Genomic DNA, 25,898 nt, shown 5'->3' on the forward strand with positions numbered 1-25,898 from the left:
AAAAGAGTGGTGAACCCACATGTATGTTCATCATAAAACTTGAACTTTTTACTTCATTAAAAAGATAATAAAGATAATTTATGTTTACTTTTCCAACATGCAATAAGACAAGAACCAGATTTTCAAACTGTCAGCTGCATAGTTTGGTGTCTTCTCTAGAAATTTCCTAGAAGAAAGTAAGTCATGATTACATTTCCATTTCTAGCAGGGGACACTCAGTGTAAAACAGAAAGGTGTTGTCAAGTCTCTTTCTATAGGTTGTTAGCATGTATATATTTGGAAGATGAGGAAATGAAGATGACGTGATACAGCCAATCAAAGACGCCAGATTGACATTACACATTGAGAAACACTGATCATCTTCAGAGCTATTGCATATGCCAGGCAAGAGGAAGAAAGCATTCAGAGAAGACCTGCAGGGAGCTTTGTAAAGTATAGAAAATAAAGAAGAGTTAGTCTATGAAGAGTGATCCTTTGAAATCCACAAAAGATTAGGTCTGTGCTGACCTAAAGGCCATTACATTTAATTTAATTAGGATGCTCTACAAAACTTAATCCTAGGGATGATAAGGCTCTATCCTGAGTGTTTCAGACATTCATTTCAGGTGGCCACATTTTTAGTATTTCGCAGTTCTCTTTCTCAGCTGAATTATACCTCTGAGTCTCAAAACTACAGGTTCACTTGGCTGTATAAATGGATGGCTTCAGAAAGAGATCATAGTTGCAAGTTCAATACTGAGAGAAGGATCATGTTTTCTGGACCCTTCCAGTTGGTACTTATGGTGCAAACAACAGATGGTGTTCAATGAATGATACTGTGCCAGGTCATTTCTGTTTTAGAAGATCATTCAAAATGACAGTTGCTGAGCAGCATGAAGATGCATGTTCTACAATGTATGCAATATTACTATTTCCATGTCTCACAAAGAGTAGTTGTTAGAAAATGATAATTGCCAACTGTATCCAATGAGTCAAATTTTGCTCTCACATATGCATGATCAAACCCTGAAATAACTGGGATGAACATGAATATTATAAAAGGACAGCATAACTGAGCCGAATATCTGTTGTATATTCAGGGGGTGCTGGAGCAGGCACATGTGTGACAAAAGCAAGGCAAGACTAGAGTGACACTCTTAATGAAATCCTCCTTAGCAAATTTCTTCCTTCTATTTAAGGAAATTTACTGTTGAGGGTAACTGGAGAGAACTTAAACCTGAGACTGTAGGACACTGAGCACTTTAGCAATTATGGGCAAGACCTCTATTGGTTATAACTAGAGAGCATTTAATATTTGCATTCTAAGATATGTTCAGTCTGCTATAACTGTGACCATTATTAATGGGAAGCATTATAAATAAGAAACCCAAGTGTTCTGTCTGGCTGCAGCTTTTTGTTGTTGTTGTTCTTCCTCATGTGGAGAAATGATATTGGAAAGTGGTTGACTGTTGGTCAGGGAAGCACTTAGTGGGAGGAGAACTACAATTCAGAAGAGTGTCAGCAAGAATCTGAAGCTTTCACACTCAGAACTGAATACTAAGGGGGATTTAAATTACAGATCAGAGTTTGATTGTAGCTGGGATTAATTTCATTTATTTCTAGTTTTAATGAGCTAATTTGAAGTGACTTCAAAATTGTATCCAAATGAGTGGTTAAGTCACATTATTCATTATTTGCTTTCATTTAGTCTATATCTAGTTTATTTTATAAGTTATAGGAACAATGTACTGAAGACCTGTTTATTCATTATGATTACAATAAAAATAAGGAAAGAAAACCAGACATTATTTGAACAATAATGGTGTGATCCTTCTTCCAGATACATGGTCACTCATATGATAAGGCACGTGACCTATCTCCTTGGCAGCAGCAAGCACTACATTTGTTTTACAAAGATGTTCCTTGCAGGTCTGGTTTGTGGATTTATTATTCTTATAGATTTTAATAAATCACTCTGTTTCATAAAGTCTAGTCCATCTTCCGACTGTTTCATTTTCACCATCTATTCCCTAATATAACAACAAGCAGGATGGTAAGGTCACAGGCTGAGAATGAAGCAAGTGATAAAGTCAAAATGTTTTAGTTTTTTGCAGTAATGCTTAGCTAAATACCCAACACCACAGGGAAACAATTTGAAAAAAATGGACTGTGATTTTAACTACCTGAAGTTTTTGAAAATCTATTGTTGCCATTCTGAAAATTGATTAGAAATACAGGACAAAAACAAAGAATATATATGTTTGCTTTAGCATACTGAGGTTTTGCTAGTAAATATTGGTTATTTTAGACTATTTAATTATCTACTGACCATTACAACCAACTACAGAGGAGAGATCAACTATACTACATCCCCTTTTGTATATAATCAGGATGTAAATTAATCAAAGGTTTCTTGAGTTCTCAAGAACTAAGTGGAGTATTTTTTTCATGTCATCATTATGCAAAAATAGAATTATGGTATGAACATTTTAAAAGTACTGTGTACAGTATTTAAAGTATTTAATATAACAAATATTAGGAAAAAATCTACTCATAGCAATAAAATCCATTAAAAAACCTCCTTTCATATCTCTTTGTCTTCCTCATTCACATTCTGGAACTCTCTTCTCCCCAGTGTTCTCATTCTAAATATTTTGTACCTCAATCCCAGTATGTTTTGCCCTCCTCCCTTTTTCCTCTAAACTTTTCCAAGTCCTTCTATTTATCTAGCTGGCCCCCGTCACTTCCCTATTTACTGCTTCATGATGCCCCACTACAAGTACATTTTAGCTTTCAAAATGAAACTGTCAAGTAGTGGGATAAGAATTATTGAGAGTTATGGTGGCAGTGGTAGTGCGAAATTTATAACAGCTTTTCCATTGCTACATTTGGCTGGCCATTGGTTTCAACAATGCAGATGTCTTGACAGTTTCATTTTTAACACTATTTAAATTCCAAAAGGTACACGGAATAAACTTTAACTATCTACATTTTTGCCATTTTATAAATACATATGTATTTTTCTGGTGTTATTTTATTATCATTATTCAGTATAGCTGCCAGTACTGACTAACAATAAGAATATAAACATCTGGTTTTTATAAGCAGCCTTCTATGTTATACCACATACCTTGCATGCATTATGAGCCACAAGAAAGAAGGCTGTGTGTCTTCAACTCCCAAAAACAGCAAGCATTGCTTTATAGCCATGCTTTCCAAGTGTGCTACTGAATTTTTACAAATGTTTTTCCTTGTATAAATAAATATTAATGTAAATTGAAGGGACATAAAACTAGTTCCCACTGAAAACCAAAAAGTCTCAATGCTTTGCGGGGAAAGGGAGATTTGATTCTACAAAAGCAGCAAATTTTTTACAAGTAGCCATAATTTATTAAATATGCCCCTAAAATCAGTGGTCTCCACAGACAGACAGTACAGAAAATATACAGCAAGATGTGGTGATAGTATTTATTAGTATGAATTTGGGATAGCAGAGCTGTAAATTATGAATACTGTCCCAAAGGAATGCAAATAACACCTGCATACCATACCACCGTTACAGATCATCTGCATGTGCCTTGTATTTAATAGCATAGGTCTGCTAGAAAATGTAAGCTTGTTTTAAAGATTTTTATTTAGCTTCTATTTTATATTTCTTCTTCTTTAAAGCAGAATTGCCTCAGTGCCATTAATCCAGTTGCACAGGTGGAGGGAGAGATGACTGAGTACGAACAAATAAAACCAAACCCTCAAAACTTAAAAAAAGTATCTTAAGTAGGTTTTCTAATAATCAAGTTGTTTCAAATTTCAGGTCTGCTGTCTCCTAAACATTGAGGGCCCAAATCAAATACATAATAGATCATTGAGATGGAATTAGAAAGGGTTGTTTCCAGATTTCTCATGTCAGAAAGCAGGCTTTTCTGTCCAACAAGATGCTGCATCTTAAAAATGCCACTGGGCCTAGGTTGCATATTGCTTGTCCTTGACCTTGAACCAGTGCAATTTTACTGGGAAAAACAAGGTGAAGATTACTTACTGACAACTGTGTTTGACTGAATCTTCTTTTCTCCCATCCTATGGGCAACAGCAGTGTTATTGCTCCATAGATCCGAAAACATGAGAGAAAGATCTGTCAATCATATAAGTCCTAGTCCACCTACTTCCTTTTAATAACAAAACCTCCAAAGCAAGAAAAGAGAGAAATTTTGATGGAAAATTCACCTTGAGGTCCTTTTGAAGCCTGCCCATAGGAAGCAGAGGATGTTTTGAAGGAAGCATAAATACATAGTCGCCTCTTTCTCCAGCACAAAGTAGAGATTTGAGAGTACTATATGTGTTGTAGTTGAGATTGAGTGTTACTTACCTCAAGAGAAGCAACCAGAGACTTCCTCTAAGAAACCTACGGTTATAAATACTGCTTCTGCTCAGCCACCAGACTGTTAAGCTTGCGTTATCTCTAGGCACCATAAGTGGAGGAGTTAAACTTTATCCCAGGTCTGTGCTTCTGTCCCAGGGAACTGTATCTATACTTTACACAAATTATTTTGGTATCCATGGCCCATAAATTACTGAATGATTCTGTCCCTGCACCGGACAAGCAAAGAAGAATAAACAAAGCCTGGATCAGCAGATGGATAGTAGGTAAATATCCTTTTGGTTCACTGAGTAGGGAAGGAAGATAGACTTAAAGAATGGGCTTGGTAATTTCTATCTGCAACTTTGACTACAATGGAAGGGAGACGATTACTATGATGCAGGACGGTGAGCCTGGAGAAGACGGTCCTTAGGGAACTCTGTAGTCTATTGTTACTTTATCTTGATCTTCTCTTGAGAGTTACAGAGGTCTGACAGTTTGATCTTTGCATGGACTTCTACACCCCAGTTTCAGAGGCACAAATAACACTGGCTGAAAACGGAAATCCCTGTGGATCTGTATACCACACACAGAAATAAGCTGACAATTGAGGAGATGTGGCAAGAATGCACCCGACCTCTATATCCAGCTCAACAGAGGGTGACAAGATCTTTGTGGAGGATTCTGAAAACAAAGGGGAAGTGGGCTGTTTCTAACACAACTAATATAACAGTATGAGCCTTGGAGAATGAGAAACCTACTTTCTGGCCTCTGCTCTACACACATTAATGCAAAGCTGGCTGAGAAGGCAGAAAAGAGCATGGCATTGATTGGAAATATACAACCTAGATCTCAGAGAACACTGTGTGTTTCTGTCCCATGGGACAGTAGCCAAGGATCTACAATGGCTGGTCTTTATTTCTCAGAGGTGATGCCTTTGATGGCAGAGTGCAGCAAGAGGCCATTAAAAAATAAAAGAGAGTACTGACATTTTGAGGATTCCAGCTATAGGAAAACAAGGGTCTTGTGGAAGTGGTTCTTGCTGTGCAAGGCTTGTACTCCCAGGCATCCTGGTGTCCTGGATCTGAGGAATACTGAGGAAGGCCTGGGTCTGCTCTCTGTACTGAAATTCAGGCCATGTATGGTGGGAATCATCTGCTAATGAATGCAATAGGCAGAATGGGATCACTATGAGGGAAAAGGACCCTAGGCCTTCAAGCACCCTAAAAAGTGACTGTGTAAAAAAGGTGTTATGAGGTTCTATGTTCACTGAGTCTCATTGATTTGCATCTCAATTTTCAGTTCCATTTGCAGCTAAACCGGGCTTTTTCCGCTTTCTTAGCTGCTATGCTGATAAACTCATCCATGGCCTGGGGGCTAAAATGATTTCTTTCTATTTCTCATATTATAACCATAAATTAAGGTTCTGCAGGCTGAATTAAGCCTGCACATTATAACTTACTTCATATTATGACTTTCATCTGTGCAAACCACTTATGATTACTGGAGTTTACACAAATGGCCTTAAGGGCCCAGGAAATGCTGACACATTTGTTAAAAGAAAGTCGGTGGTAGCTGGGCATATGAAATCCACTGGGCCACCGACAGAGAGAGGTTCTAAATACACAGTGATGGGCAACCCTACAGAAACCCAGACAGAAAACACCTAACCAGGGACCTACATAGAACCAACACCCTACAACAATGTGGCTAGGCTGAAAGGTAAGGAGAGGTGGAGTTGAGGAGCTGATATGCAGCACATTGTCCTTGGTTACTGGATGGAAGCAGCTATAGGAGGTAAATCTCTCTCTTCTGCTGCTTTACTCTCTGTGTAACTGGGGCCCTGGAGAGAGCAGACACAGTAGAGTTGATGTCTCCTGTGTGCTGCTTTTTTCTCTCTTTCCATTTAGCCTTGCTTCTATGCTTCTTCATCTTTTCTTGGGCTAGAATAGGAAAAGAATGAATAAGGCAGAATGAAAGAGAGCACAGGGGGTGAAATACTGAGACAGCTGCTGCTCTACCCTTCCAGCATGCAGAAGGTAAAAAACCAAGAAGAAATGAGTAGACTGGTACTTATACACTACCTGTGACTGACAGATCTTTGCCTCTTGCTTGCTGAATAGTTCAGTCATAACACCCTCCTACGACTGCTTTATTAGGAAGGAGGGGAGTAGAGGGATGCACGACAATCTTTTTTGTGGTACAGTACAACTTTTATATAAGAAAATGCCAACTGTTGCTTATAGGTTTGGAACACTGGACGTAATCGAGAAAGATTAGAAGGCAGAGTGTTATTGAAAAAGTTAAAGGTGGAAAATAAAATTCAGTTTATCATATGGTATACATTTTATGAGCTGGCTTTGGAATTTAGCACATGCATACAGACATAAAAGGCATGTGTTGTGTGCTATCATATAGTAAATAAAGTAAATACAAAGACCTGTAACTTCTATGTCTCAAACAAGGTGCAAGTTCTTTTCATCATCATTGCCTGTATTAAACTGTTGTGTTGTATTTCTGCACAATTACAATTACACCTTCACACTCTAGAGGTGACCATACTTGAGTAGTGAATGAAATGCTTCTTGTACCTCCACGCTAGTTCTACTATAGTACAGGTGGGTCCATTTTTTGACCTAATAACCTTTTTCATATTTTGAAAAAATGGCTGGGAAAATGTCTGCACTGTTCTTCTGCCTTTTCATAGGCATAATTATATGAAAAAGAACAAAAGAGCCAGTCGCAATCCATATAGTTAACTCTAATAGCTTCACAACTGGATTCTTCATTCTCAAATCACATTCTCCTTTGTTTTCACAGTTCTTACCTTATAAAGTAATTACATTTTACATTGGTTCCATTTCAAATGAACAGGTTCCAATGATAAACTACTATTTATCTACCATAAAGTATAATTTTCACATTAAATCTGAATTAGATGCATATTTAAGTAATTTAATTTTAAAGAACAGCTGATGCCTGGAGTAAAACTTAAAAAAAAATTGCTTATTGCTTAGCAACAATTCAATCCACTTAACATTATTTTCTGAGGTTTTTCCTCTTTTTTAAAAAATGACTAGGGACATTTGCATGAAACCAGGATATCTGTTAATAATTCATTTCCCACTTCAAATTTGTAGCATCATAATTTCCAGACCAAATAATTACAATGTGGCACAGATAACACGTGATAAAATATACACAGCAGGAACAGATGCCACTTAGAAATATGCAAATACCCTAGTAATAAGAGAAATGAAGAAAGAGAACTAGAAAAAAATATAAAGAAACTCACTCATTCATACTTTCTTAATCCAGACAACCTGTAGTTCACACACAAAAAGTGTGAGCAAAGACTTAATAGCAGATCATTGCTGTATGGTCTTTACTAGTAAGACTTACCTACTTTTACAAAATATACCCCAAAATCACTAATATGAAGTATTATCATTAATGATAACAATAGTTGCCCACTGTGCAAAGTATGTTAGATGCTGGTTTTTTATTATCTGTTCACTTATTTGCTAATTCTCTACATTCTGAATTTGCAAAGGATATGACAAGCCACTAGTGAAAATAAATAAAATTTTACTTCACTATAAGAAGAAAGTTTTTAAATGTTTCTATGAGGTGTCGGCAGGCCTGTAAATGTCACCTAGATTTCTTGCCCTTCTTACCTTTAAAGAAAACAAAATTCCCTTCGCTGTTTTCATAGACTGCATCGACACTTGGAGGCAAACCCCTCCAGAAGTAGGTAATCTGCATGGGGTATCCATCCATCACCCTGTTGTTTCTAACACGCCAAAACCACTGATCCTGGAAAGCAAACAAATGCATCTCTTAGCACATTGGAGGCCTCTATACTTGTTGATCTGTTTCTGAGAGGTAGAAAAGCCATTCAATGTCAGTTTAGGACAACAAAGTTTCCTATCTGTCTAACAATATCTGTATTAATAATGAAGGAGTACAGAACTGAGTTTTCCCTCCGCAGAGAAATGGAAGGAAAAAAATGTCCCTCTTAAAGAGTGATCTAACAATTTCTTAAAAACAAAAATAAAAAACACAAACAAAGCAAAGGTGCATTCAAAGGAGAGGCAGAAGTTTGGGGATATTTCTTACCAAATATCTGATAGTTCTGTAACAGATGTCCATTTTGCTTAAAAAGGAAAGGCAAGAGAGTGTGTATACTGTAAACTACCACTGCTCAAATTCCACTCAGTTACACTGGTAGAACACAATGGAACTATTTTAGGCTTACAATGGGGTAGCTAAGAACAGATTTTGGGTCCATGTTTGAATTACAGCACTATGTTTTTGAATATCTGATATATTTGCAATGTCTAAAAGTAAGATGGGCACAAGACACCGGTGTCCATTCTAGTTAAATTTGTTGTTCTGTAGGAAAGCCCAGTAAATTTAACAGAAATCTTTGTCAGAAATTTGTTTCGGAAGAGTTAATAATAAAAGTTTAAATAGGATTTCCCCTCTTGGTTTGTTTCTTTTGAAAGCCCCTAGTAGTTTGAGTGAACAATCAAGGCTAAATTTCAGCCCTCAGTACTTCATTGCATATTTCCGAATCCTGTACTAAGTTACATGAGTGAATGCCTGGAAGCAGCCTCATCATATATTTGGTGAATAATCAATTTCGTAAAAAGCGACAAAGAGTCCTGTGGTACCTTATAGACTAACAGACATATTAGAGCATAAGCTTTCGTGGGTGAATACCCACTTTGTCAGACCCATGTGGTGATCCAGACTAGCATGGCTACCTCTCTGATACTTAACACCGATCAATTTCATGTCATCTTCTAAAACTGCAGATACGCAGATACCCAGATCTGTATGTTTCCCAAAACGTGAATTTATTATTAATCTGAAAAGTGTCAGATGGGCATCCCTGGAGATTGAAGCCCTCTCTGCACAGAAGAGATACAGCCTAGGGAACATCACTGTGATCTGCCCCACTCCATCCTGACAACGGGCCTAAAGCAAAGCTCAGGGCAGTCAGTGGAATGATGCCTGTCGATTTTAACTGGATTGGGTTCAGTGCTCGTGTGCGAGCCCTGGTCTGAACGGACTATTTCCAGGGCTCTGAGGATAGTTCATTTTGTAATCTGATTCACTTCTTCTCTGCAGTAACTGATAACAAGGAGACTAGGATCAACATTTGTGATGGGAGATTTGGAATGTGGTGGTCTTAGTTCAGGTCTTAGTGGACTAGTGTCCCCATTGCAAATCTACCATCAAAACTGTTGGCACTGGCCTCCGTTAGCAGTCATTCCACTAAGAATTGCACTAAGACCATCAACTCACAGCACATGGAACATCACGTGGCAAAGATTTTCCATCCCTATATGTGATACTAAACAATATCTGAGCTGGTGAAAGGTTATGTTTCCCATGGCACAGTCAATACTGCAGACTCTCAATTCTCTTGTATTTTCATTGTTTACAGTAACATATCTCTACGGGCTAAACCAGTGTTTCTCAAACTGGGGCTGGGATGAAATGGGGGCAGAGCCTGGGGCTGAGCAGGAAGCTTGAGGGTCCACGGAAATTTTTAAAATCAAAATGGGGTCCCAGGGTTGCTAAAGTTTGAGAACCACTGGGCTAAACTATGGTTGCTGCGTGATGATCCATGCTGAGGATGCACTGCCCAAGCTGGGAAATGTAGGGAAGTTATTTTGTCTGCACTAGGGGAATGCAGGAAAAGCTGCCCTTGCTATCTCTCTTCAACACTGGTAACCACAACTTCTTAGTTCTTCCAGTGCAATCGTATCAACATGTCGAGATAGGGGGCCCTGATCAAGTGCTTACTCCTTTTGTGTGTGGACTGCAAACCTAATTACTCTATGACAGATGATAGCCCTGAAGTAATGAACACACTGAATCACTTTCCTGTGACAAGTAAAGGTTATCCCTCTTCTTACCCTTTAACATGAAATCCTGACTGTATAAGAAATAATACAGAATTAATTATTACTGGGGAAAAAAACCCAAAACAAAACAGAAAAATATCGTATCTTGTCACATCTCTGTAGCATGGCAGCCTAGACCTTCTGTCTGAATAGGTCAAGCTGCCGAGCAAACCAGATCTGTAGTGTTCTGGGAACTGATGCAGCTTTGAAACCAAACTAATATTTTTGCTGGAGTAGGTGTACAATGGGTTGTATTCATCACCCTTCTCAAGTATAAGTCACAACTCTCTCTAGTTCATTTTTCCACTGATGCAATTATTCACAAATTTGTGAAGAAAATATTAACCTTACATAGAAACTGTCTAAGTGCATCCAGAATAGAAGGGAGGTTTCAGTGTACAGTGCAGGAGAGGAGCCAATGGTTGTAACGCATGTAGATACCAATGACATAGGAAAAGGTAGGCGAGAGGTCCTGGAGGCCAAGTTTAAGTTACTAGGTAAGAGATTTAAGATGAAATGCTTCCAATTCCACACACAGAGCCAGTTACATAGGCAGAACTGAAGTGTCTGAATGAGTGGTGTCTGGAGGAGGGATTTAGGTTTATTAAGAATTGGGGAAACTTTCATAAAAGGAAGCACCCATACAGGAAAGATGAGCTCCACCTAAACCAAAACAGAATCAGATTGCTGGTATATAAAATTTAAAAAAGTTGTAGAGAATTTTTTAACTAAGGGCTGGGGGAAAGCCGATAGGTGTAAAGGAGCACATGGTTTGGACAGAGACATCCTTTAGTGGAAGATTACTAATGGGAATTCTCTATATCCTAGTACATAGGAGAAGATCAAAGTTGATAATGTGCAGATAGGAGCTGAAGAGAAACAGTCAAACGAAAATGAGTCCCACTCACTTTCATCACATGAAGGCAGACAACTAAATATTGACAAACTTTAGAAGCATATATATAAACTCTACATATAAAATGATGAGATCTAAATTAGCTGTTACCACTCAAGGAAGAGATCTTGGAGTCCCTGTGGATAGTTCTCTGAAAATATCCACTCAGTGTGCAGTGGCAGTCAAAAAAGTGAACAGAATGTAGGGAATCATTAGGAAAGGGATAGACAATAAGACAGAAAATATCATATTGCCTCTATATAAATCCATGGTATGCCCATATGTTGAATACTGTGTGCAGATGTGGTCGCTCCCTCACAAAAAAGATATATTGGAGTTGGAAAAGGTTCAGAAAAGGGCAACAAAAATGATTAGGGGTAGGGAATGGTTTCCGTACGAGGAGAGATTAACATGACTGGGATTTTTCATCTTGGAGAAGAGATGACTAAGGGGGGATATGATTGAGGTCTATGAAATAATAACTTGTGTGGAGAAAGTAAATAAGGAAGTGTTATTTACTTCTTCTCATAACACAAGAACTACAGGGTCACCAAATGAAATTAATTGGCAACAGGTTTAAAACAAACAAAAGGAAGTATTTCTTCACACAACACACAGTCAACCCATGGAACTCTTTGCCAGTGGATGTTGTGAAGGCCAAGATTATAACAGGGTTCAAAAAAAAACTAGATACATTAATTAAGTATAGTTCCATCAATGGCTATTAGCTAAAATGGGCATGGATGGTGTCCCTAGCCTCTGTTTGCCAGAAGCTGGGAATGAGGGACAGGGAACGGATCACTTGATGACTACCTGTTCTGTTAATTTCCTCTAGGGCACTTGACATTGGCCACAGTCGGAAGACAGGATACTGGCCTAGAAATGCCTTTGGTCTGACCCAGTATGGTCATTCTTATGTTCTTATAAGTGCTCTAAACAAATGCTAGAAGTCTTTATACTAAGATGGGTGAACTTGAATGCCTGGTATTAAATGAGGATATTGATATAATAGGCATCACAGAAACTTGGTGGAATGATGACAATCAATGGGACATGGTAATCATAGAATCATAGACTATTAGAGTTGAAAGAGACCTCAGGAGATCATCTAGTCCAACCCCCTGCTCAAAGCAGGACCAACTTCAACCCCAATCACAACTAAAACATCCCAGCCAGAGCTTTGTTAAGCCAGGCCTTAAAAATCTCTAAGAATGGAGATTCCACCACCTTCCAAGGTAACCCATTCCAGTGCTTCATCACCCTACTAGTGAAATAGTGTTTCCTAATATCCAACCTAGACTTCCCCCATTGCAACTTGAGACCATTGCTCCTTGCTCTGTCATCTGTCACCACTGAGAACAGCTGAGCTCCATCCTCTTTGGAACCCCCCCCTTCGGGTAGTTGAAGGCTGCTATCAATCCCCCCCTCACTCTTCTCTTCTGTAGACTAAACAATCCCAGTGCCCTCAGCTTCTTCTTGTAAGTCATGTGCCCCAGCCCCCTGATCATTTTTGTTGCCCTCTGCTGGGCACTTTCCAATTTGTCCACATCCTTTCTGTAGTGGGGGGCCCAAAACTGGACACAATACTGCAGATGTGGCCTCACCAGTGCTAAATAGAAAGGAATAATCACTTCCCTTGATCTGCTGGCATTGCTCCTACTAATGCAGCCCCATATGTCGTTAGCTTTCTTGGCAACAAGGGCATACTGCTGACTCATATCCATCTTCTCATCCACTGTAATCCCCAGTTCTCTTTCTGTAGAGCTGCTGCTTAGCCAGTCGGACTCCAGCCTGTAGTAGTGCATGAGATTCTTCCATCCTAAGTGCAGGACTCTGCACTTGTCTGTGTTGAACCTCATCAGACTTCTTTTGGCCCAATCCTCCAATTTGTCTAGGTCACTCTGTACCCTATCCCTACCCTCCAGCATATCTACCTCTCCCCACAGTTTAGTATCATGGGGGCGTTTCAACTATCCGCATATTGACTGGGCAATTGTTACCTCGGGACAGGATGCTGAGATAAGGTTTCTAGACACCATTAATAACTGCTTTTTGGAGAGCTAGTCCTGGAATCCACAAGAGGAAAGGCTTTTCTTACTTCAGACTTAAGTGGTACACAGGATTGGGACAAACTGTGAATATAGCTGAACCATTTGGTAATAGCAACCATAATATGATTAAATTTAACATTCTTGGGGGTGGGAGGGAATACCAAAGAACCTACTACAAACTACCAACTGTGGTATGGAGCCTATTGCTTAAATCAGCCTCTGTTCCGGATGACTGGAGGATTGTTAATGCAATGCCATTTTTTAAAAAAGGTACTAGATGTGATCCTGGCAATTACAGGCCAATAAGCCTGACTTCAGTGCCAGGCAAGTTAGTTGAAATGAGAGTAAAGAACAGAATTATCAGACGCATAGAAGAACACAATATACTGGGAAACAGTCAATATGGCATTTGTAAAGGGAAATCATGCCTCACCAATCCATTCGAATTCTTTGAGGGGGTGAATAAATGTGGACAAGGGTGATCTAGTAGATATAGTGTTTTTGGACTTTCTGAAAGTCTTTCACAAGATTCTTCACCAAAGGCTCTTCAGCAAAGTAAGGAGTCATATCATAAGAGGAAATGCCCTCTCATGCATCAGTAACTGGTTAAAAGATAGGAAACAAAGTGTAGGAATAAATGGTCAGTTTTCACAATGGAGAAAGGTTAATAGTCAGGCCCCCAAGGATCTATACTGGGGCTAGTGTTGTTCACCATATTTATAAAAGATCTGGACAACAGTGAGGGGGCAAAGTTTGCAGATGATACAAATTTACTCAGGTAGTTAAGTCCAAAGCTGTCGGCGAAGAGTTACAAAGGGATTTCACAACTGGGCCACTGGGCAACAAAATGGCAGATGTAATTCAATGTTTATAATTGCAAAGTAATGCACATTGGAAAACATAATTCCAATTGTAAATACAAAATACTGGGGGCGAAAACAGCTATTAACAGTCAAGAAAGAGATCTTGGAGTCATCGTGGATAGTCCTTGGAAAACATCTGTTCCATGTGTAGCAGCAGTCAAGCAAGCTAACAAAGTGTTAGGAACCATTAGGAAAGGGATGGAAAATAAAATAGAAAGTATCATATTGCCACTATATAAATCCATGGTATGACCACACCTTGAATACTGAGTGCAGTTCTGATCATTCCATCTCAAAAAAGATGTATTAGAATTGGGAAATGTTTAGAGAAGGGCAACAAAAATGATTAAGAGTATGGAGCAGCTTCCGTATGAGGAGAGATTAAAGACAGAGGGATAACTCAGCTTGGAAAAGTGGCAAATGAGGGGTGATATGGTACAGGCCTATAAAATCATGAATAGTGTGGAGTAAATAAGGAACTGTTATTTACTCCTCCACATAACACACAAACCAAGGGACACCTAATGAAATTAATAGTCAGCAGGTTTAAAACAAGTGCACAGTCAACTTGTGGAATTCATTTCCTGGGGATATTGCAAAGGTCAAAAGTATAACAGAATTCAAAAAATAATTAAATAAGTTCATGGAGGATTGGTCCATCAATAGCCATTAGCCAGGATGGTCAGGGATACAACCCCCTGCTCTGGGCGTCCCTAAACCTCTGATTGGTAGAAGATGGGACAGGGGATGGATCACTCAATAACTATCTTTTTCTGTTTTCTCCCTCAGAAGCATCTGGCCTGGCCACTGTCAGAAGACAGCACACTGGACTAGGTAGACTATTGGTCTGACCCAATATGGCTCGTCTTATGTTCTTCTGTTCATCTCAGATTTATAGGAGCAAGTTAACCCAGCAAAAATTATTCAAATAGATTTCTTAGTATGAAAGGTTTTCTTTTGAAAAAAATATGGCTGGCTGGAAATAGTTCTATTTTAAAAATCCTTTTAATTTCTAGTTCTGTCATTGCTTGTGCAATACAATTATACATTACAGTTTCACTATGCTTATCTGACAGTAGACTACTATTCTCAGTGTTAGCCACTTTATACTGTAAGATATATTACGACACTTAAGGAAGGGCAGCAAAACAATTTTTAGGATTAATTGCCTAAATTCCAGTATGAGAACAGGCAAAAGGGTGAAAAAGATGATAACTGAGAGAAAAAGAGTATCAAGGAAGACCTAACTGAAGCATATGTTCTGAAAACTGGTGCAGAGAATGTCAGCTTCAGTTACTTTTTCATTACAGCACAACGGTGAGACAAGAAAGCTTATTGTAAGTAAAAGTTAAGGAAAAACATCCTCGAAACAGACTTTAGGAAGCACTTTTTTGTTCTGACAGTAATAAATGCTTAGAATGGTTTTGCAGGCAAGATTTTTGAGGCATCATCAATCTAAGAATGACTGGGTGCTGTTCTGGGACAAATGATGTAATGATAAGTCTCAACAGGGCAAATGGCTTTTCGTCATCCCCAAATTTTCTATAAAACCGTCGTAACACAGACAATATCTCAGAGATCAGTTATTAAAGCAGCAGCAGCAAACAAGCAGCAATGGTTTGGAATTGCTGTATTTCTAATATTTTGTCATTTTGCCACACAAGCAAGATATTTCAGATTATTCATTTGGATTTAGTTATAAAAATAAATCTTAGAAAAATATTGTACTTGCACTACAGGCCTGAGCCAACTCCCATTAGCTCTCCCAGAAATTGGTCCATTGACTTAAATGGGTATCGAATAAGGTGTAGGTTCAGACTAAGCAAAGCACATCAAGTTAAGCAAGGGCTTAAAGTGCCTTGCTAAACAGAGATGGAATTAAGTGCGTACTTAAGTGCTTTGTTGGACTGCAGCCTCAGTGAGGTCCTCAGCCTTCCAGCAGTTTCCCAATGGGAGCCGCACATTTAGGAAAGTTTGGACATACCTGTTATAGGCAAAGTTTATAAAGTTTTAGGGTTGCTAATAAAGCTAGAATTTCAGCTGGTACACTAAAGCATATCTTGTAAATCACAGTCATGCATTTTAGGGAGGACTTTACATAGCTCTAATCTCCTTTTGCTTGGACTTAGTCAGTAGCATCAAGCTGCCAAAAGATACAATTTAAAAAAAAATTAATTTTAATAGAGTTTAAAAAAATGAGTATGAAGAAATTCAGTCAAATTGTTGGGGAATGGTGAAAGGTGACTCTGTACTGCAACTATCTCTATAAATTTCTGTAGTCATAGAAAGGGAAAACAATCCTTTTCCATAACAATAACAACAACATAGGGCTAAATACTATGATGAGGATGATGATGTTTGAATCCTGTGGTAATTTGCTAATATTCAGTGGAATCATGGCTCAGACAATGTTCTATTTTCTTTTAAGATCCAGACGCAAAGAGAAATAACTCCAGGCAATAACACAGTCCAGTCCACCACCACTTTCCAGACTATAGGGGACAGTCTAACTCAAGTAAGATTCTCCTTGGATCCATATAGGCCGTTGTCAACAAAAAAGGTGTGATAGTTCTTTGCCAAACTGAGCATTTGTTTCTGAGGGCTGGTCCACACTAGGGGGGGGAAATCGGTCTTAGATATGCAACTTCAGCTACGTGAATAACGTAGCTGAAGTCAAATATCTAAGATCGGATTACTCACCCGTCCACACCGCGCGGGATCGATGTTTGCGGCTCTCCATGTCGATTCCAGAACTCCGTTGGGGTTGATGGAGTTCCGGAATCGATATAAGTGTGCTCGGGGATCGATATATCGCTTCTAGATTAGACGCGATATATCGATCCCCGAGCTATCGATTTTAACCCGCCGATACGGCGGGTAGTCTGGACTGGCCTGACAGAAAGAGAAGGATGGGTCACAGAATTCCCACTGGCCAACACAATGCAGTATAAGTAACTGTCAAACTCCTGAGGGACTTTCGGAGTTCAGCACAGGGAAGACTCCAGTTGTTGCCAGTTGCACTCATTAGCACTACTTCATTACTTTATATCAGCGTATTTAAAAAACAAAAAACAAACTTACCACTACCCTAGATTGTTTTGTCTTCTTATCTAGATTATTCATTTTACAGCTTGGTTCAAGAAGGTCAGTGTGCTGCTTTCTACCCAACATAGCACACTTTTGTAAAGGTCAAGAAATAAAGAGCAATCTAAGCCTTAAAAGTAATACTGACAACCTATTTAGGCACCTAGAACTACCCTCCATTAGGTAAATCGTATTCAACATCACTTATAAATATCATAATTATAACCATCTTAGCACCTGGCCTTGAGGTTCTTCTCCAGCAGACTTCCACTGATGCCATTATTTTTTTTAAAAAAAGATTCGAGTACCCCTTACTCCACTCAATATTCCCTCAATTTTCAAGTACTAATACAGCTGACGGGACTTGCCAGGCATAATATATATTTTTTTCTAATTTTGTACTAGCTACTGGCTTCTGTCATTACATCACTGCCATGGTCATTTCTGGTGTAATACTACTGTAGCTAAAGGAATTACACAAAGGATTAATCTGGATCTGGATCTTTAGCTGAAAGGGCTAGTGAGCAGTTGCCTCCCTGGTCATCACAAATGCCACAGTTCAGATCAGCTTGTTAAACCATAGAAAACTATACTGAGCCAGGGCTTTTTTTATTTTACTAGTGCAAATATTAGGCTATTTATTGCCTACATTATTTAGTGAGGCAATAAAGGACTATTGTCTTGCTATAACATGGTGCACATCATTACGATAAACATGATTATGGCAAAAGCAGGCAGTTTTCAACCATTTGCACAGTATATAAAATTGCATAAACCCCAAGAGGTTATGTTTTTTGTCATAAGTCAATGCTAGACATACACGCTTTCTATGTCTTTTCCTCAATAGATAGTTCACTACGGTCAATAAGATCTTAATACGTCCAGAGTGTTATTGTTCATAAATACCAATAATTGATCTGCACAGAACGTTTCACCTCAGATATCAGAGATGAATGTCTCCATTCTGTGCTAGACTTCTTTTAAAGAGCTGCCATGTAGAAAAGTTGTCCTTAATTGGGTACATTTTAGAAAAAGAACACTTCATATTACCTGAATTGTTCGATCCAGTTTTTGATATCTCTCTAATTCTATTTAGGATCTGAGACTACTGCTTTTAAATAACTAGATGTTTGCTGTTTAGTGAGTTGCACATAGTTTTCTGTCTTTTGACTCTTGATTTCAGAGTGTCAATTATCACAATTTAAAGTAGTCATCAGCAGCCTCTGAATGGCATTAGCTTGCTGTTTGTGGTGTCAGGCTTTTGTTGACTCCCTTCTTCTTTATCAGGACATTCATTTCAAGATCTAATTCAAAATTGCTCTCAGTGTTCTATCATCCCCTCTAGAGGCTTGCTCTAATCTATCTCATATCCCTTGTCTCTTTGCTCCATTCCTCATCTCCTTTGCATATCTAACAGCAGCCCTAGACTCAGTTATGTCATGTCTTACATCTGGCCACTATAGGTGCAAAAAATCTTCTCTCCTGTTGTGCCTACCACCTGGAACAACCTTTGCCTCAATGAGTATGTCTCTCTTTTCAAATCTCAACTGTAAACATACTGGGCCAGCTTCCGACTGGTGTAAATTGGCATAGCAACACTGAGTTCAATGACATCAGTGGAACTACACCAATTTATGCCAGCTAAGGATGTGACCCATATTGTCTCCCTTGCTTCTCTTAACATCTTTCCCTGTGCTATTATACATTATTCAACTGTACAAATGTATTATTGAACGCTAAAGCTTTCTGAAACACCATTCACATGAAAGACAGTAGAAAACATCAAATTATATTGTATCTTGTGGCTTAATTTTCATCTTTGATATAGACAGAAAGCTTGGTTTATTTAGAATAAAAAAGAATCCTTGTCAATGTGGATCAGGTAAAGATTCATATTCTCTCTCTCTCGCTCTGTTTTCCTTACTTTTTCCTTGTTAAATGATCAAGGTTTACATTTAAAAACTCAAACAAAACTTTTTACTTGCCTAACACGTATGTTGGAGCGGATTGCCAAGTTAGACTGTGAAGTGTCACTATTAAAGCAAGCTCTGTCCCTACAGTCCATGTTATGAGAGGATGACTGGCAGACTGAGGACTATGCTTTTTAGTAAAAGCCATCTACCTACATATTACCAGTTGTGAAGCTATCTAATCAATCTTACTGACAACTGCCCTTGCAGAAGAGAATACTCAGTGCAGCAGTAAACCACACACCTAGTGCATCACACTAAAGTCTAAGAACCCTCTCCAGGTATTTCTTTAATCACCAATGGCAGTGATTCACTGCCACACTCCAACAGCAGGACACTGAAAGCCTCTAATTTTCTGTTCAAACCTCTGCATTTACATCAACATTTGATTGTGAACTAAAGACACAGGCTGTACACATCTGCTAATCTGATGCTTCAGGATTATGCTTCTCTTTTATTTGCAAGAATAAAAACAAAGAATGTGCAATTACATAAAGCAGCTCTACCTGGACGTACAGTAAAAGTACATATTTATTTTATTGTGACCATTTCTCTTTTAGCAGCACTTCAAGGGTAGTTATGTTTAATCTGCAGTTGCTCGACCTTAAACAACAAGGGCTGTGCCAAAATACATAATCATTTAACGTTTCTTAACCTCGGCTTTATTTATTTTTCAGTTCAGTCTGACCCCAAGAAATTGCCCACAAGCAAAGGGCTTGCTGGTGGATCTCTCCAGGGAATGTGTTTACTCCTGGAGCTGGCTGCTGGGGGCAGAATCGCAACCAGAACCATTTGTATCATGGATTGCAACATGGGAAGAAGGAATACAGAGTGTGTGTGTGTGTGTGTGTGTGTGTGTGTGTGTGTGTGTGTGTGTGTGTGTGTGTGTGTGTGTGTGTGTGTGTGTGTGTGTGTGTGTGTGTGTATACTCCTTAAGACTGATTTTTCCTTGAGGGAATACAAATCCTATGAGAATCTACCAATGTTCTCTTGTATTTGTGAACTCTTTGTCATCTCTTTGTCAAGATGAGGAAGCTGTGGTGGCAAGCAGCAAGATGTATTTGTTCTTTCTATCCTTCAGATCATTTAGTCCTCTCTGCACCCAGACCTGCTCTTTCTGGCCCAGGCATGTCATAGCTTTGGAAGGACACTGACTTTCTTACTGTCATAAACAGATAGCTAAGGGTTAATGTTTCTTTCACCTGAAAAAAAAAGTAACCTGAAGCACCTGACCAGAGGACCAATCAGTAAACCAGACTTTTTCAGGTCTGGATGGAGGGAAGTTTGTGTCTAAGTTCTTTGTCTTGTGCCTATCTCCCTCTCGGCTATGGGAAGGATTTCTCTGTTTCCTGCTTTCTGGTCTTCTGTTTCCAAGTTATGAGTACAAAGATAGGTTTGTTTTTTTGTATTTACATGCATGTAGTTGCTGGAGTGTTTTGAATTGTATTCTTTTTGAATAAGGCTGTTTATTCATATTCCTTTTAAGCAATTAACCCTGTATTTGTCACCTTAATACAGAGAGACCATTTTTATGTATTTTTCTTTCTTTTTATATAAAGCTTTCTTTTTAAGACCTGTTGAAGTTTTTCTTTAGTGGGGAACTCCAGGGAATTGAGTCTGTGCTCACCAGGGAATTGGTGGGAGGAAGAAGTCAGGAGGAAATCTGTGTGTGTTAGATTTACTAGCCTGATTTTGCATTCCCTCTGGGTGAGGGGGGAAGAGAGATTAGCTCTCGGTACTTCTGTTTTCCAAGGCTGGAAACGGGGAGGGTGGAATCCCTCTGTTTAGATTCACGGAGCTTGCTTCTGTGCATCTCTCCAGGAACACCTGGAGGGGGGAAGGGAAAAGGTTTATTTCCCTTTGTTGTGAGACTCAAGGGATTTGGGTCTTGGGGTCCCCAGGGAAGGTTTGGGGGGACCAGAGTGCCCCAAAACACTCTAATTTTTTGGGTGGTGGCAGCTTTACCAGGTCCAAGCTGGTAACTAAGCTCGGAGGTTTTCATGCTAACCCCCATATTTTGGACGCTAAGGTCCAAATCTGGGACTAGGTTATAATACTTACACACAAGGAATTGCATTCACTTTACTTCAGCTCCCTCAAGACAAGAATTATGTTTCTGATGAGCGCATCAGAAGGTAATAGCCTCAAAATTAATAATGGAATTACCTAATTCATTTTAGCTTAAACAAAGTTATCTGACAAAGTTTAGTGGTAATTTTAAAGAATATACAGCGGCAGAATATGCATGTAAAGTGTCTTCAGTATGATTTAGGTAATAGAGAAATGGGAAAGTGATTTGCTCCTGAGAAATGTGAATGTAGTCTAGAAAAGCTCCCAAATACTAAAAGAAAATTTCAATCTTTATTGGACCAACTTCTGCTGGTGGGAGAGAGAAGCTTTCAACCTTACACAGAGATCTTCTTCAGGTCTGGGAAAGGTACCCAGTAGATATGTTTGCACTACAATTAGACACTGGAGGTTGGCCTGTGTCATAAACAGATAGCTAAGGGTTAATGTCTCTTTCACCTGAAGCACCTGACCAGAGGACCAATCAGGAAACCGGATTTTTTCAACTTTGGGTGGAGGGAATTTTGTATCTGAGGTCTTTGTTTTCTGCCTGCCTGTTTTCTCTGAGCTTTGGAGGAGTAGTTTCTACTTTCTAGTCTTCTGTTTCTAAGTGTAAGGACAAAGAGATCAGATAGTAAGTTATATGGTTTCTTTTCTTTGGTATTTGCATGAATATAAGTGCTGGAGTGCTTTGATTTGTATTCTTTTTGAATAAGGCTGTTTATTCAATATTCTTTTAAGCAATTGCCCTGTATTGTGTCACCTTAATACAGAGAGAACATTTGTATGTATTTTTTCTTTCTTTTTTTTTATATAAAGCTTTCTTTTAAGACCTGTTGGAGTTTTTCTTTACTTCAGGGAAATTGAATCTGTACTCACCAGGGAATTGGTGGGAGGAAGAGATCGGGGAGATCTGTGTGTGTGTTGGATTTGCTAGCCTGATTTTGCATTCCCTCTGGGGGAATAGGAAAGTTCTTTTTGTTTCCAGGATTGGGAACAGAGAGGGGGAGTCACTCTGTGTAGTTTCACAGAGCTTGTGTCTGTGTATCTCTCCAGGAGCACCTGGAGGGGGGGGGAAGGGAAAAAGGATTATTTCCCTTTGTTGTGAGACTCAAGGGATTTGGGTCTTGGGGTCCCCAGGGAAGGTTTTTCAGGGGGACCAGAGTGCCCCAAAACACTCTAATTTTTTGGGTGGTGGCAGCAAGTACCAGGTCCAAGCTGGTAACTAAGCTTGGAGGTTTTCATGCTAACCCCCATATTTTGGACGCTAAGGTCCAAATCTGGGACTAAGGTTATGACAGCCTGGGCCAGCTGACTCAGGATCACGGGGCTCAGACTAAGGGGCTGTTTAACTGTGGTGTAAACATTCAGGCTTGGACTTCAGCGCAAGCTCTGGGATGCTCCCATCTCACTGAGTCCCCAGCTCCAGCCTGAGCCCCAAAGTCTACACTGCAATTAAACAGCCACTTAGCCCAAGGTTCATGATCCAGAGTCATCTGGCAGAGGCCAGCCACAGGTTCTTAATTACATTGTAGACATACCTAGAGCATCACAGCTAACTACAAGGTGGAACACACTGTTTAGCATAAGCAGTAACACGTATTTCAAGGGTTCTGTCAAGGTGTCACCCCCACCCTGATCTTTAGGGTACAGTTGTGGGGACCTGCATGAGCTAACCCCTAAGCTTATTTACCAGCTCAGCTCTAGTAGCTGCCACCACCAAATAGTTTAAACAAACGTTTATGGAAGAGTCATTTGGAAACTCTGTCTTCCCCCTATATATTTCCGCAGTCTGTATCCCTCTTTTCCTGGAAGGACTGTGACTGATTCACCTCCCACCAATTCCTGGTGAGCTCAGATCCAAAAACCCCTTGGATCTTAAAACAAGGAAAAATCAATCAGGTTCTTAAACAAAGATTTTTAATTAAAGAAAAAGGGTGAAAGGAATACCTCTTAGAGATGAGCATGCACGCTACTCGCACAGACAACAGATTCAAAACACAGAGGATGTCCCTCTGGGCAAAAGATTCAAGTTATACAAAAGAAACCCAGTTTGGTTCTCCGTCTTATGCAAAAGAAATGACAAAGAGAAAAATAAAGAAATCTACCACATTCTTATCTAAATATTCACTAATTTAAGCAAGGTTTAGATGGTTGTTTTCTGGATGTCTGACTCTGGCAAAAGCACACACAGAACAGACAAACTCTCCTCTCAACTTTGAAAGTATCTTGTTCCCTTATTGGTCCTTCCTGTCAGGTGTCAGCTAGGTATTGTGAACTTCTTAACTCTTTACAGGTAAAAGAGGAATTAACCCTTAACTGTCTGTTTATGACAGGTCCATTCAAGGTGATGTAGCCTGTTAACATCCCCCCAGGAGATGGGGAAGAAAAGAAGGAAGAAGGAAGACACCTTGAGGGGGCATTGTTAGTGGGTTATAGATTGTTGTAATAAGCCATGAATCCAGTGTCTCTGTACATTCCACGTTTATTAATGCCTAGCAAAATTATGAATTTAAGCTCCCAGACTTGTCTTTTGATACTGTTATTCAGGTTTCCTTTGAGGATGAGGACTGATAGGTCATAACTAGGGTGATCGCTTTGTGAAATTAAGTAAAATGCATCAGGTACAATTTGATTTGGGCAGATTAGTTATCTCAAATCACACAAAAGCAGAGTTGAAAATGGAACAAGGGAATGGCAATGAGAATAATATATATTAGAATTGGACGAGTGTCAGCATTAAGGAAGAAGAGAAATTCTTTAAGGTGGCTCAAGAAACAGCAAGAAGAATAATTAGAAATTTTAAGGTGAAGTTGAGGAATGAGACATTGCAATTGAACATTAGGGCAAATGTTCTATCCATAAGGGTGATTAAAGTCTATAATATTATTTTGAGGAAAGAGAGTAAAGCCTTATGGCTAGTTACTCAAAAGTAGACTGAGACAAAGACATACTATGCTAACCATCCTGCACTGGCAGAGGATGGACTGAATAACCTTAATCTGTTTCTGTGTACCCTGATACTTAGAAATAGGGAATATGAATCAGTAAAACAAGATTCTATTGTCAGTTCTGCCACTGATTTATTATGTGACTTGAGGCAATGCACTTGACCACTATGTGGCTCAATTTCTTTATCGATATATTGGGTATGTTAGTAACATATTCTTACCCCTCTAGAGTATTGTGAGGATTGTTTGTAAACAGCTATGAAAATCTGTGAGATGAAAGGCATTAGATTATAGTGCTCACCATTCAAATCAGTATTTCCCAGTGGTTCCCACACAATGGTATTAGATACCTGAGTTTTATCCTATCCTTAGAACAGGCAAAAGGTAGTGTCTCAAAGACCACTGGTGAAATGTTATCTTTTTAGGAGGTATCACAGGAAGGGCACATTCTTCTTCTTATTTAACTTTATGAACATTAAATCTAGAGCTTTACTGAACTCTTTTTTAAACATTTCCAAATGCGCTTGCTGTCTTCTTTTAGACTATATCCATTTGCCACCTACAAATATCGCTCTATTCTCATTTTTAAAAATGAGCTCACTAATCTGTATTGCTATGAATATTTTATTTCAATGGAGGTCTTTATGCTGACCCTAAACTGTCCTTCACATTCCTTTAGAGACTCATAACAATGCTGATGCTGAGGAGAAATAAAAGCAATTTGCAGATCTTTCAATTCCGCTGTAATAAAAAATCCAGTTGCGTTTTCAGGGCAAATTAATGGACCTTTTTTGCCTTTCAGCACATCGTTTTCTCCTTTTCCTCTACCAATAACCAACGCCAACAGTAAAACACTAATGTACTGTAAAATCTGTGGAGATTTGCCCTTTATTTTTTATACCTAATCTATAACTGTGTAACTATGAATTGTATCCTGAATTACAGTAATAGGAAAACTACCAAATGCAATAGACATTAAAAACATGCGCATAGACTTGGGTGACAGAAAGACAGTTGGAAATCTTTAGAGCACCAACTTTTGTAGCTACTGGCATTCAGTAAAAAGACTTGTTACACAGAAGCAGAGGGGAAGTTTACCTAACACCACATTAAGAAAAATGTGTTCACCAGCAGCACAGTGAACAGGGCTCAGAATGATTTACAAGACTCAGAAAGCTAAAATTATTCTCTCAGATTTGCTAGTCTTTCAGTTCCAGAGAGAAGTGCCTGAGGTTTAACACAGAGAAAAAGAAGACATAAGGCCTTGTCCTTGCTTGACTGATGCATATTCTTCATTCTGTGATGCTCTTTCATGTGACTTGCATGATATTTGGTCCACCGAAAAAAATCAGTTCACAGGCACACAGTACACCAGCATCAAGGGAGAGAGAAGATGCATTTGATTTTACCACTAATTTTGTTCAATACCTGCTTTTCATCTCTGATGGTCTAGAAGCTAATCCAAATGTGCTGACTGCAACAGCCCTTTTTGAGCACTCTGGAAAAAGTTCACCCTCTAAAATAAAGCTTAAGGTGAATTTCAGTGGTGCATCTGTAAACCACACACCTCCTGGGTGTGGTGTTCTGTCCCATCTAGTGGCACCGAAACCACTTAGAGAGAGATACAATGAGTCTGCTCTATAACCTTGGCTAGAGCAGTTAGCTTTTAGTTCATGCTGTAGAGGCTCACGCCCTAAGCTCCAGAGGTCCCCAGTTCTATACTGCCCGACGACGACTGGGGTCTGTCGGTGTTACACACAGGTCTT

The 25,898-nt window shown here is 39.1% G+C and overlaps 1 protein-coding gene across 1 annotated transcript in view; it reads right to left on the reverse strand.

Moving 5' to 3' along the window:
- Positions 1-25,898, reverse strand: part of MMP16 (matrix metallopeptidase 16) — a 244,629-nt gene that overhangs the window by 25,104 nt on the left and 193,627 nt on the right. The window contains 1 exon segment of the mRNA XM_030553407.1: positions 8,011-8,149. Coding sequence (XP_030409267.1) covers positions 8,011-8,149 — 139 coding nt within the window.

The sequence above is a fragment of the Gopherus evgoodei genome, chromosome 2 (assembly GCF_007399415.2).
Source record: "Gopherus evgoodei ecotype Sinaloan lineage chromosome 2, rGopEvg1_v1.p, whole genome shotgun sequence".
Lineage (NCBI taxonomy): Eukaryota > Metazoa > Chordata > Testudines > Testudinidae > Gopherus > Gopherus evgoodei.